A 14,170-nucleotide genomic window follows, 5' to 3' on the forward strand; every position below is an offset into this window, starting at 1 on the left:
AGACTTTAGAAACTCAGAAGCTGATCAAATATCGGGTTAAATATCGGTGGGGTGGCCGATGTCCGATATTCAGTTTTATGGCCGATACAGGCCGATACCGATAGGGGGCCAATTATATCGTGCATCCCTAATTCTTTGGTTCATTTTCCATGAAAAACAAACACTTAAAAATGAACAATGAGAAGGAATTTAAAGGAAGATGTTGAGCAAAGAGGGAGAAAAAAGCTGTGTTCTATACTCTGAAGTCTATATTTCATATGGACAATCTCAAGACCTTGAAACTTGTCCCTTGAATGTGTTGTTTTAACATCCTAGGTCAGAAATGTGAAACCTTTACATCTTTAATGTTTTATATCAGAAGTGTTAATATCTGTTCATTTCAGAATCATCATGTTAAACACTTTAACTCACAGTTTATCATATTTGATAGAGGAGTTTTTGAGACCTCTACATCATCAGTGTAGAGGTCAGTGAGTCAGACACATCTGGTGAAAAGAAAATCTAATAAATTACACAAAAATACCTAATATATCACAAAGGATACAAATAACTTGTCTAATTTAACTTGTTAAAAACTGATATTTGTTTTCATTTGTCAGAGTGTGTAATACGAGCTCTAGTTTAAAAAAGATTGAATTTTCTTAAAATTTAAAGGGTTAAAAGGGCCATTTGCAGCTGCATGAATGAAACTGAACATTTGTAATGATTTCAGTAACATAAAGAAAATATAAAATCAATTCAACTTAAAGATCAGTATTTCCAATTCAAAAGCCATGACAAAGTTTATAAAATAAAAAATTAAATGTTTTTTGCTATAACTGATTAAGGATGAATGCTGGATCATGGCAGCTGTTAAATGCCTAAACCCAGACACAGAGACTCACTGGAGACAAGAAAAAGTCCAATGTTTATTTAACTGGTAATAAATGTGCAAAGGATCAGACCTGGGTCTTCCCTGGGGAAAAAGTGAGGCACAGACCTCGGATGAAGAGAAAATGATTGATAATTAAGGTAATGATTGGTAACTTACAAATAAGCAAGAAGAGAGCTTACGGTTTGTAGGGGGCTGAGGGTAGGGGAGTCCAAAAATGGTTGGTGCAGATCTTCCAGTGGTGAATGTGTGGGGGGTTGGGTGTGGCAGGACCCGGCAAATACGTCTTGGTTCTGCAGGGCTTTGTTTCAGCAGCTCTTGCCAGAAAAAAAGAAGTAGAAGCAAAGGTAAGCAGCTTTGAAACACATTCTGTCAATACATTTGGATGTATGAACACAAGTGTGTAAACAAAATAAAATTGATTAATTAAGTCACTAAAATATAGCAGTATCTGGGGGGAAAAAAAGTAATTTTGTTATTTATGAATGCTTAGATTTGGTGATTCTGCTCGGCATTACTGATATAAGCCCGATTTTATGACATAACATGCCTTTAAGGCCGAATTAATTTCCATTGTGGGATGGACTGGGCCCACAGGCCTTGAGTTTGACACAGGTGCTTTATAGGATTCAGGCTTTAAATGCTAAGTGGATAGAAAATGCTGCTTAAACAAAAAAACATTTTTCCAGATAAATATCTAAAAACTATGGCATACAACCCCTTCACTCAGATATCTCTAAACTGAATCAAGTTAGATCAGTCGCCTCAGACTTTCCTAAATTGATAAGCAAAGTTCACCTTTATGTAATTTAATTTAATTAATTAAAGAAATAAAAAAAATGTGTACTATTTTCCTTTAACTCTTCAATGTTATAAAAATCCATTATAGTCTATCTCATGAAATCCCAGTAAATCAATTGAAGCTTGAGGTTGTAACACCTCCACATGAGAAAACCTGAAGGGACTTGGTTCTTTTCCAGTGCGCTGGTTCTGCTTTGTTTGATAAAAAGAAGCTCCTCACATTTCCACTAGAGGCAACGTTTCTGTCTTTCTGGCAGAAGGACGAGGTGGACTGATTCATTATGATCTAAGTTTAAACATAAAAGGCTCCTTTGATGTCTGCTTTCCATGAAAAGATGTTGCCTCTCATTGTGCAGTAGGCATTTCCAAAGCCTGATAAAATGAGACCTTTAACAGTTGGAGGAACAATAGACCAGTATTTCCCCAGCCGTTGCAATCATACTGTGTCTCTTTTAAGAACACTTTCAAATCACAAGCCCTTTTTATTCTCTGCTACTGCTTTGAATACGAGCCTCATTATTTATCCAAGCCAGAAAATTGTTAGCATTCACTGCGAAGCCCATCTGCACATGAAAAAACATTTTTGGGCTTTCATGTAGTCTTGGCATCTGTGAGGGGATTTACTCAATCAGGCGTTATTTTTGTGAAGAGGATGTACCTCAAACTCTTGGATTCTTTTAGATAGAAACAGGGGAAGAAAATTTACAAATTCATAATGAAAGCAAGTCGGGTTGTAATTGTCATTAAAGAAAGCTCATAATAGCGTTGATTCCATCAGGTCTTGTTTTTTTTCTTCTAGGTGTGTGGAACTCCAGAGTACATCGCCCCAGAGGTGATTCTCCGTCAGGGTTATGGGAAGCCTGTGGACTGGTGGGCTATGGGCATCATCCTGTATGAGTTCCTGGTGGGTTGTGTGCCTTTTTTTGGAGATACTCCAGAAGAGCTGTTTGGACAAGTCATCACAGGTGAGAAGTAAACAAGCGTCCTCCACATTAATTGAATACATATACTGCAAATTTTGCAAATTATAAACAGATAAGTCAGCGTTCTTATTTCATCTGCACACACTCAAAAAAAAAATGTTCTCCAATATTTTTAACCTCCTCATTATTTTGCCATCTTGTATCCTTCCCATTGCCTCATCCGCAGATGACATAGCGTGGCCAGAAGGAGACGAGGCTCTTCCTGTGGATGCCCAGCACCTGATCTCCTCTCTGCTGCAGACAAATCCTCTGGCGCGACTTGGCACAGGTCAGTCTCCTTTCAGTAAGACTTGAAAAAAATCTAGTCGGTCACTAATTCAATCTCATCAGGCTTTAGCTGTTTTGCACAAACTGGGCAAAACGTTCAGCCTCTAGATCTGCAAAGCCGGTAGAGATGGAAATCCCTTCCCCCACCAAGAGAAGAGCTGCCTAGGTACCTGTAACCTTGGTTCTTGCTGATCTAGAAGAAAAATGTCTTCATGTATTTCCCATCGAAGACAGTTTAATCAAACAAGTCACCTCTGTTGGGGTCAGAAAACACCTCCAGGCTTTAGGGCTGTACTCATCACCCTGACCAGGGGCGTCTCTAGGTTTAAGAGACAAGGGTGGCTCAGCCCCCAGAAGATAATGCGCGCGCTATGCGCGCGCCGAATTTTTTCAGTGCACCTGCTAAGGCGTTGTCTAAGACAAGCGTGTAACTTTGTGTTGAAAGTTGGTGGGGACGGCTCATAAGGAAAGGGAGCTACCTGCGCGAAGCCTTTTTTTTTTTGTTGGAAAGGATAAAGAAAATGCGAATAACATTTATCAATTTAATGCTTATAGTTGAAAACATAACTGTTACAATATTCACTTATATATTTTGTGCAAAAAATATCACATAAATCTAAACAGACAGTACAAATCAAAGAAATCAAATAAATATATCAATTTTGTAGAACATTTATTGGCGGTCAATTTTGGGTCACTTTTTAAAATTAATTTACTTTTAAACCAGGACTCGGACAAGATCTTATGGGACCTTAAGCAGAATATGATTAAGCAACTCCATCTTTCTGTCAAGAACATCCACTAGCAGGGTATCCAGGGGGGGATTTACCATTAGGCAATACTAGGCAGTTGCCCAGGGCCCCAAGTTCTGGGGGCCCCATAAAACTCTGTTTCCATGTATGGTTAATACAACTAATCCTTATTTGTGCTCATTAATTATGTTTTTGATAAAAATCCTTTGGCTAAAATGCCATCAGAACGCTGATAAATAGAGAGGAAAAAGGGACAAGAAGAGAGGGACAAAACCTAGAACAAATAATGGATGTCTATTCTATTAACATTTCTCTATCTGTAGAATGGGTCTGTTTTATGGGTTTACTTCTCAGGGGGCCCCCTGCCTGTCTTTGCCTAGGGCCCCAAATTTCCTAAATCCGCCCCTGAGGGTATCAATACTGATTTGATAGAATCTGGGAGAGCGGACTATGTTCAACCATCCATTTTCTTTAACCTTATCCCTCAGTGGGATCAGGAGGTGCTGGTGCATATCTCTAGCCACGTTCTGGGTGAGAGGTGGGATCACCCTGGACAGGTCACCAGTCTGTCGCAGTATGTTCAACCAGCTTAAAAGTAATCGGTAATCAGATTTATTATTTGCACTTTTACTAAGTGAACTTTCTAACTCCCTTAAATCTGAAATTCCAATATATTCCAAAAAATATATTTTTTAAAATCGCAAAATAATTATAGGGTGGCTAATGCCAAAGAAAGGGTGGCTGAAGCCACCCTTAAATAGGTCTAACGACGCTTATGACCCTGACTCTCAGTCTGTTTTTTTTTTAAATGCTCTGACCTCCTTCTTTTCCCTTCCTGCTCTCCAGGTGGTGCTTTCGAGGTCAAGCAGCACTCGTTCTTCACAGAGGTGGACTGGAACAGCCTGCTGAGACAGAAAGCGGAGTTCATCCCTCACCTTGAGTCAGAGGAAGACACCAGTTATTTTGACAGTATGTTTATGTCCCTGAGGCATTGAGCCCAGAGTTCAGAACTCAATCACACACAATCAATTCATTATATGAAATTATAATACAAATTGGGAATAAGTTTGTAATTGAAATACTTCTTTTGTTTGTTTTTTTGGATTGGGTTTGGATTTTTTTTATTTTTTAATCTTTCATTCATTGACTCAGATAATACATAATATGGTATACAAATTAACAATAATAAAAATAAAATGAAAAATTATCCTTTTAAATTGTTGGGTTTGGCAGGAAATGTTGTAATCAAGCACATACGTACATTTCTAAGGCATTTAGGAATGTCGGGAGCAGCCCCAGTGGTTCCTTCAGCTCCATTCAGGAGCTAAACCTCACCTTGAGTTTACTGTTGTCTCCATCTTGTCATGATGGCCCTTCTATGTTTTGACCACATGCAGAAGCACTCACAGAGTCAGAAAGAATTTCAACAGTTTATTTGAACAAAGGTGAACAAAGTGACTAAACAACTGGTTTCTCAGCTTGGGGGAATCCAGCAGTCTGGTAAACCGGAAGTGGAAGCTTGTTGTGGTTTTGAGGTTACCCGAGGGTTCCTGTTTGTGGAGGCTTGAACTGTTTTGGAGATTACTTAGCTGGAGGGCGGACAGGCAGACTTATGGTGGTCCTGAGGAGCAGCGGAGCAGACTGTCACTAGTTTTCCTGAAGTCGGTGGCGTTCTGATAAGGTGAAACGTTTCTTTCTCAGCGAGACGAGAGGATTCCTTCCAGGGCTTGACGGACCAGCTTTTTCCAGTGGATCTGTAGAAATCCTGTCAAAGATTCACAGAGAATAACTGGGTAAAAAAAAAAAACTCAAAGTATTGACTCAACAAAACTCAGAGGGGCTAGAGTACCCAATACTGGTAAACACTCTGGCGAGGAGATGGTGACAGTCTGCTGCTCATATACTCCTCAGACGGTGATGAGCTGCAAGTGTAAGTAGTTGAGAGCAGGAAGAGACCCTCCAGACCAACAGAGGAACAATGTCACCATCTGGTGGATGCATGGAGACACTGAAAAAGAACAAAAACAACCCCCACAAACTGGAACCCTAACACATTTTGAGCAAGAATTTCACAAAAACTCTTTCCTAGGATTTTACCACAATAGGTACTGAATTAGGATTTGTATTTCTGCCCCCTTTCAGATAAAAATTGACAGTTTTAAAAGGCTGTATATACTGTAAGTGAAGTGAAGATATAAGGATCTAGAAACATAAATGCCTTTTTCAATGTTCTTCCTCGGTTCAGCACGGTCTGAGCGCTACCATCACGTGCAGTCATATGACGAAGATGACACCAACGACGATGAGCCGGTGGAGATACATCGCTTCTCGTCATGCTCTCCTCGCTTCAGCAAGGTTTGAGCCCGACGCATTGCTGGTTAGAGGTTTGCATCCACTCATTGTCGGCTCAGATGTCATGTTCTCCATCACTAGTTTGATTTTTAAATCACCAAGAAAAATAATACCAAAACAGCTGATTAAGTGTGTGGATATATATAAAAAAAAAATCATGTAGGCCCACAGTTACTATTACTGCCTTGCAGATGATGAGTGGATGTTCATTTTCTGACCAAAATTATATGTCAGCATTTTGTCCTCCTGCTCTTTCTCTTTAGCAGTACCCCTAACCCCCCCATAACCACATTACTGCTCCAACCTGTAGGTGTACAGCAGTATGGAGCATCTGTCCCAGCTGGAGCACAAACCCCACACTGTGACTCTACGGGAGCACAAGGTCCACAGGGAGGACCGGGTTACCAAACGAGAAAGCTTGGGGAGTGTCACCCTACGAGACAAGAGCTGGAGGACCAGCTCCCCGGAAATGTAAGTGAAAGAACTCCCAGATTAGGCTCCATGTTTTTTTTGTTTTTGTTTTAAAACCTTCCTGATCTTCTATGTGGTTCTGCTTTGTTTTTTAAGGAAGCGTCTGTCCTGCTCAGAGTCCTTCTTCACTGAAAGCGACTCTAGTCCACCGTCCGGAGCCCGCAGGCGCTTCTCCGCTCTCATGGATATGAGCCGCTTCGCTTCACCTCAGGAGCTGGACACGGAGCCATCAGGTCCAGGAAAGCAGCCTCCTGTGAAAACCAGAGGCGCCTCCCTGGAAGGGGCCGCCCCCTCTCATGGAGACCTGAGAACATTCCTTAAAGATGGGAACGGCCACACAGCAGCAGGTAGGGTCCCGCCCACCCTAACCCATTTGATCTATACTTTCTAGGAGCATTTCTTTTCACTTTGGGTTCATGGTTCTGCTTTTTTCACAGACAAACTTTTGAGACCTGAGTCATCATTGCCGCTGCCAGGCAGCGCAAGTAATCTGGGACTGCCTGATCTTCAGGGGCCCCGTGGGGCCGCTACAGACCTGGTACTGCGAAGGGTCCGACACCAGCAGCTGTCGTCTGAAGGAGAAAAGCATAGCTCACGTCCAGGGACTAAAGTCATCAAATCTGCTTCAGCTACTGCGCTGTCCGTCATCATTCCAGCAGGTGACGCCTCAGATCACTTGATTAGGAAATTATAAAAAAAAAAGTGTTGGGAAGAAAAATCTAAACCCTGTTCTTTCTATCCTCAGTGGAGCAGCACGGTGCCTCCCCGCTGCCCAGCCCCATGTCTCCTCGCTCCCTCTCGTCCAATCCCTCCTCCCGGGACTCCTCTCCAAGCAGAGATTTCTGTCCCATGGTGAACGTTCTGCACTCTCCGATCACCATCCACCGCTCTGGCAAGAAGTATGGTTTCACCCTCCGAGCAATTCGTGTGTACATAGGAGACAGTGACGTCTACAGCGTGCACCACATGGTCTGGGTAAGAACAGATATGAAGCGGGTGAAGGCGGGTGAACAGAGCCTCCGAAAATTGGATAATCCTTCTCACTCATTCATCAAGTTGGAGCCAAAAACTTCCAAGTCTTCTATTGGGGTTTTATGTGACATAACAGGACAAAGTGGTGCATTATGTTCTGCAGGTTGAAGTTTTAACATCAGTACCTTGGAACAATGTTTTATCAGTTGCATACATGGGAACAAGCATTTCCTGTTTTTTGTATCGCATAAATAAAGAGCATCGCGACTGGACCTTGATTACAGCATGAGTTACCTGCTGGCAAACATGCTACAATATCAAGGTGAAAGTCATCATTAGACCCAGCTCCAAACCCAACTTTGAGAATAGATTAATATTTGGTTTATTGCCCTATAAGAGTCTGCCGTTAATGCCGATAACAGACCACAACTACTTAAAATCCATTTAAATGAATTGTTGTACCGTGACGAAATGTGTTCTGTCACTGCAAACATACCTGGCTTGCTTGTTGTACTTGCATTTTAATATCTGTCTCATTTATATAAAACTACCCGCTTCTATTGCAGCATGTCGAGGATGGAGGTCCTGCTCAGGAGGCTGGACTTAAAGCTGGGGATCTCATCACTCATGTAAACGGCGAGTCAGTCCATGGTCTTGTCCATACAGAAGTAGTGGAGCTCATCCTGAAGGTAAAAAAACAACAAACTAAACATATAAGATGACATAAAGGTTTTGCTTATATGTTGATCGGTTAAAAATGTGTAAGTAAACGTGTGATCCACAGAGTGGAAACAAGGTCACAGTCACAACCACTCCCTTTGAGAACACCTCCATAAAAGTAGGGCCGGCCCGCAAGTCCAGCTACAAATCCAAAATGGCGCGTCGCAGCAAAAGGACGGGAGTCAAGGAGGGACAAGAGTAAGTCCTCATATAACAGAAGAACGGGGTTGGATTACAGACTCTGTAAGGTTTAAATCACTTTGTTTTGTTTGTTTTTTCCTTTTCTTTTAGTAAGAAACGCAGCTCGCTCTTCAGGAAGATAACAAAGCAGTCCAGCCTTCTCCAAACAAGCCGCAGCCTCTCCTCCTTGAATCGTTCGCTGTCTTCCGGTGACAGTCTGCCGGGATCCCCCACCCACAGCTTCTCCGCCCGCTCTCCTACACAAAGTTACCGCTCTACTCTGGAATCCCCATATCTGGGTTAGTAAGACACTTATCTGTAAAATAAAGGCATTGCTGCATCTTTGATCCCAACCCAGAACTAGACAGGGATATTTAAGAAAAGATAAAACATAGAGACTGTTAATGCATTAATAGAGCTTTAAAAGAAACACAGACTCATTAAACACAAACATAAACTATACCGCAAATGAAACTGTGAAAATCCATTTTAGATTTAATACAATGGAGAAACTATCGGTAAGCAGAGACTGCAGTTGCTTAGGGCCCCCCGACCTCTTAGGGGCCCCGTCACTGACACCTGGTGGACCCCCTACACAATTGTGAATTAGGACGTCTCTTTGCAGATGTAATGTTGCAAAAAATTCCTCTTAAACCCACCTGATACTAGATGAGCTGACCGGACCTGGGGGTAGATGGGGTGTTGTACTTCACATGGTGCCCAACCCAGATAATGTTTATTTTTGTGTGTCGTTACACCATTGATTAAATGTAATATAAAACTAGACTAATAAAAAAGGAGTTTTAGAAAAGAAGTTTGTTATTTCCCACAGAAATATAAGAAACTTTATACAGCAGACAGTGATCGGAAAGTTGAGAGGAAGGAAAAATGTAGGTAAATAAGATGCTTACACAGGCTTATCCTATACATCCATTTTTAAGCCACTAGTTTTTTTTTTTCAGTGTTTTTATTGTCATTACACTGTCACAAGTACAGAGCAACGAAATTAACTCTCTGCATTTAACTCATCCCCTTGGGGAACAGTGGGCTGCCATCATGGGGCGCCCGAGGAGCAGTGTGGCTAGAACTCAGAACCGCTGGATTCCAAGTCCAATGCCCTAACCACTAGGCCGCCCCTCCCGTCATGAATCTAACTCATGAATCTAAATCAATGTCAAAATTTATTCCCCTGGGCTAAAGAAGGCTAAATGGTAGTAGAAAGCAATGATTCAAAGTCATCTGATGATTCATATGAAAGTCAGCTTTGTGCTTCATTTAAAAATATAAATCCCAAAGTGTTATAGAAGAGTGGAGAGGCAGAGAATCCAACTTTGCTGGAATTCAAAGCAAAGTTTTTAACAGTCAATGAAGATATGTGTAGCTATGTTGGTTGGTGTTCAGGAGATGTCAGAGCATTTCTTGCTTCCCTCTACTAAAGAGCTTCATGGTGACTTTATTTCCCAGCCTTCCTTGGAACTTGCAGATACAACCAAAAGTATCAACACCTGCTTTAAGCTTACGTATGAGAATGTTCTGATCAGCCCAACTTTCAGCCTGATCATGTGTCGTGTAGTGTACAGGGGGTAGCGAGGGGGGATCAGCCTGTCATAACCACCTCCCAATCAGCATAGTAGAGGTGTAATAGTTAATTCTGTAAAATTGACAGACCGTAGTAGCCATGTATTTGTCCCAATACGTCGTCGCATTTTCTTTTTAGGGCTTTCAGCACAAAATTGCACAAGTTGCCATGGCAGCGCATTTCACTCTAGTGAGCTTCATTTTCCTCTTCTACTCGTTTGGCTTCTGGATAAACGAGTCAGAGTAGCGCCATCTAACTGTGGAGCTGAGCCCGACATCGTTTTTAGACGTACAGAGTGAGCAGGTAGATTGCATCAGAGCGTCATGCTGCACATACATCGTGAGCTGTGAACTCAAACTGTACGACAAAACCACATTGGGAGCTGTAGCTGCGTGCAATGATTGAAAAAAATCGCACAGTGTATGTCCGGCTTTAAAGGGATCCATGACTAGTTGAACTACTAGTTTAACTATCTTGCAAGCTTTATTTATCCAAAAAAGGGTAACAGAAGCAAAAATCCGAAAAAATAAATCCACAAAATCCAAAAATATTGAAAAATCAGGAATACTCACTCAACAAGGGGGCAAAGAAATGACGACACACCAGCAACAGTGACTGAGTCGAAGTTGAAAATTTGGGGCGAGAGAAACAAAGATTAGGCTAATCAGCAGATTGGGAGCAGGTGTGAACAGAAGAGTCTAGAAGGGAGCTAGAAGAGAAGGAGGCTGATAGAAGAGGGCAACACAGGGCAAACAAGAAATGCCAATCCCCCCTTAACGGCAATCCCCCCCTTTAACGACCGACCCTCAGAATCATAGACAGGTTTCAGATATTACAGGCTAACGATGGAACAAAACGACCCATTCATCGGTTACCATTTGCATGTTTCCAAGCGATACAAGGCTTTGTCTATATAAGACTCAAACTCACTGCGGATCCAGATATTTGAATTGAGAAAGCTTCCTGGAGAGGTGGCGAAACGTCTTCAAATCTTGGAAATCAAGTCCACTGGATATTTTTGAATTTTTACGCAAACAAATGCTAAGAACTCAAATACCTCCTGAAAACACCACAAATAGCAATTAAAACAATAAAACTAGAAAACACAGAAAAACATGGATCAAAGTGAAACGGAAAACTCAAAAGAACACTTAAACAGAACTAAAACCGTGACAAATGTTTCCCGTAAACAACTTCAGTTTGAAACTGTTTTGGTTGGACAGAGCTAACTCTAAGTGACCTAACATATGTGTTTTTTTTACCCAGAATGCATTGCAGCATATACAACACGGTGAAGTTTGTGTGACAATATTTTTTAAAATACAGAAAATAAAAATAAAACAGCTTACAGTATTTTTACTGTATTGCAGTTTCATTGAAAATAACAATTTTTCAAATAAAGTCTTTTGTTAAAATTAAACCCCTAAATATGACTTTGCTTGAAGTTTTCCCCAATCAAAACCCCACAGGGAATCTACAGAGCATTCTCTGGAGAAGCATGAATAAATTAAATATATTAATCTGTTTGCGGTAAATCCCTTTGATGATTTTCATATTTTGAATTGAACTATTGGAATAAATAAGAAATAATGTCGTTAATAAGGATGTAAATAAATGTCTCCTCAGGCACGTCGTCCCAGAGCAGCTCTCCGGCATCGAGCACCCCAAACTCCCCTGCTACCTCCCACCACATGAGGCCCAGCTCCCTGCACGGCCTTTCCCCCAAACTCCACCGCCAGTACCGCTCTGCGCGCTGCAAATCCGCTGGTAACATCCCACTGTCCCCTCTGGCTCACACCCCGTCCCCGACCACGTCTTCCCCTCCACCTCTTACGGGCCACACGGTGGGTAGCTCCAACACCACCCAAACGTTCCCTGCCAAGCTCCACTCCTCGCCTCCCGTTGCCCGTCCTCGTCCCAAGAGTGCTGAACCGCCCAGGTCCCCCCTTCTGCAGCGGGTGCAGTCTGCAGAAAAGCTCGGGGGGCCCATCCTACCCTCCTCCTCTTCATCATCGTCAACACCTTCCCCTTTGACGGGAGGGGTGTCATTGCGTAAGCATAGCCTGGAGGTGTCCCACGGGGACTACAGACGAGAGTCCTTCCACTGTGAACACAGCCTGCAAAGTTTGCTAGAGATAGAAGGAGAGAACGGACCAGCTCCTCCCTCTCCATCATCTTCTTCCTCCCCTTCTCCTCCTATGGGAGCAGACATTGGAGGCCTGAGCCATGTGAGGAGGCTGGGAAGGCAGGAATCCCTACTCAGCAGAGACACAATTGTGACAGCAAAGGAAAAAGACTCTAGAACATCAGCACCTGAGCCCTCTGGGTTGCAAAGTGCAGTTCCTCCAGCAGATGTTGATAAAAGCAAACCGTCACCCAAAGAGGCTGCAGGGGGCAATGGATGCACGAATGCAGCTGAAATGAAGTCTATTACCTTATCTGCGGACATCAAAACAGGCTCTGGTATCAAACAGGTAAGCGTAAAGGCATTAACTTCAGAGGCAACAGCCTTTCAGACCAAAGCAACTGAGAAGAGCTTAACTCCAGGCACATCTAGGCTGCACAGCGCACTGATCGAAGAGGGGCGTGCTACTAAAGCTCAGGAGAAGACGGAAGGAAAAGAAAAAGGCACTTTGGTTGTAGAGAAAGAAAATGTGCAGAAAACAGCAACCATTGAGCAATTCAGGCAGCGTAAAGGCTCAGAGACCGGAGATAAAGAAGGAATAGGCGGAAACGTCAGAGCGACTGATGCAACCAAGGCCAAAGTACCTTTATTCCCTGGTCCAACTCAGACACACCCTGCATCCAGACACAGAACGGAGAGGTCAGCGAACGGGAACTGTGGGATCAAAGAGGAGAAGACACAGCTGGAAGTCCTGGAGGAAAACCCAGCATCTCCTTCATCCAACGCAGCGTCCCCCTGCTCAAACAAGTCCCGGTCCATGTCTCCGGGGGACAAAACCAGCTTCGTCACCCAGCTCACAACCGTGGCTAAAACAGTACTCGGACCCATTAAAGGAGGGTCTCAAGAAGGCGGGAAGATGAAAGACACGTCAAAGTCAGGTGAGGAGAAGAAGGGAAGCACGGCGGGGAAAGCAGAGGCCTCATCTACGGGGGGCCGCCGGGGGCCTCAGGGCTCCACCGCAGCCGCTGTTCACTCTGATAAAGGTAACATTCGAAGCTCTAAACATCACTCATGATGCAAAAGCCTCCGAAACTCAAAGACTATCCCGTGTAATGCCTTTAACTGTAGCATCAGACTGAAATATCATGAATTTGTATGATGCAAAGAGAAAAATGCCTGAACAAAATAAAATAGAAAATTTAAAAGGAGTAAAAAAGAGGTCAGCAATGATCAGCTACTCTTGAGAAATGTGCACATGGTTTGTTGATGTAGAGCTGTGTATGTACTGTATGCTCATCTCCACGTGGTGTATATTGTATTAAAAAAAAAGCATATGTCTTTAATGCATGTCTTACGGAGAATGGAAGACCATTTAAAAAGAGGAAACTTATCATTCAGACCTTGAGATAGAAAACACTGTGAACAATGTTTCAACTTGTCAAGCAGACTTTTGACTGTGTTGACAGTAGGATTCTGTTAGAAAAGGGCATTACTTGCATTTTAGCTGAGTTTAGCTGAAGTTATTCAGTTCTTTGCTGTATTTATTTGAAATTCAGGTCCAAAAAAGCTGAATGAGGAACCAGCAGATTGAGTTTTAATGCCTGACACACATAGGATTACAGTGCCTTGCAAAATGCCCCTTGAAATGTGTCACAGCTTTTTGCACATGTGGAGAATGATAGTTCCTCCCAATTTCTTTTGCAAAATAGCTTACCGGGTACCTTCCATCAGACTGGATTGAGAACAACCATTTTTCTTGAATTTGATTTTCTTGAGTTGAATTTCAGGTTTGCCATCTTCTTTCCGAAAAATCTGTTGCCACTGCTGCAGGATCATTTCAAGCTTTTTTCATTGTCTAGCAGGTTTTCTTCCTGTTATTTCCTGTCTTTTCATAAACTCTTATCAGCCATGCTAAACAAAATAATGCCTCTCTATGTTGTTGACAGCATGTTTTTTGGATTGGGTGTTCAGTTTTAGGTCAAGTGTTTGTTTTCATCAGAGATGGCAAAAGTACTTACTTTCCGTACTTGAGTAAAAGTACAGATACTTGTGTTAAAAAATACTCTGGTAAAAGTGGAAGTACTGATTAAACTTCTT

At 42.4% G+C, this 14,170-nt stretch overlaps 1 protein-coding gene across 3 annotated transcripts in view; it reads left to right on the forward strand.

Moving 5' to 3' along the window:
* mast1 (microtubule associated serine/threonine kinase 1) overlaps window positions 1-13,805 on the forward strand; it is an 86,449-nt gene extending 72,644 nt beyond the window's left edge. For all 3 annotated transcript variants that reach the window (XM_015379391.1, XM_015379392.1, XM_015379394.1), the window contains 12 exons: window positions 2,472-2,637; window positions 2,822-2,923; window positions 4,521-4,643; window positions 5,920-6,029; window positions 6,337-6,497; window positions 6,594-6,844; window positions 6,935-7,156; window positions 7,243-7,472; window positions 8,036-8,158; window positions 8,254-8,387; window positions 8,481-8,668; window positions 11,575-13,805. In XM_015379391.1, coding sequence (XP_015234877.1) covers window positions 2,472-2,637; window positions 2,822-2,923; window positions 4,521-4,643; window positions 5,920-6,029; window positions 6,337-6,497; window positions 6,594-6,844; window positions 6,935-7,156; window positions 7,243-7,472; window positions 8,036-8,158; window positions 8,254-8,387; window positions 8,481-8,668; window positions 11,575-13,148 — 3,384 coding nt within the window. In that variant the 3' untranslated portion in view covers window positions 13,149-13,805. The remainder of the gene's footprint in view (window positions 1-2,471; window positions 2,638-2,821; window positions 2,924-4,520; window positions 4,644-5,919; window positions 6,030-6,336; window positions 6,498-6,593; window positions 6,845-6,934; window positions 7,157-7,242; window positions 7,473-8,035; window positions 8,159-8,253; window positions 8,388-8,480; window positions 8,669-11,574) is intronic.
* The last annotated feature ends 365 nt before the right edge of the window (window positions 13,806-14,170 follow it).

The sequence above is a fragment of the Cyprinodon variegatus genome, unplaced genomic scaffold (genome assembly GCF_000732505.1).
Source record: "Cyprinodon variegatus isolate N-32 unplaced genomic scaffold, C_variegatus-1.0 Scaffold190, whole genome shotgun sequence".
NCBI lineage: Eukaryota > Metazoa > Chordata > Actinopteri > Cyprinodontiformes > Cyprinodontidae > Cyprinodon > Cyprinodon variegatus.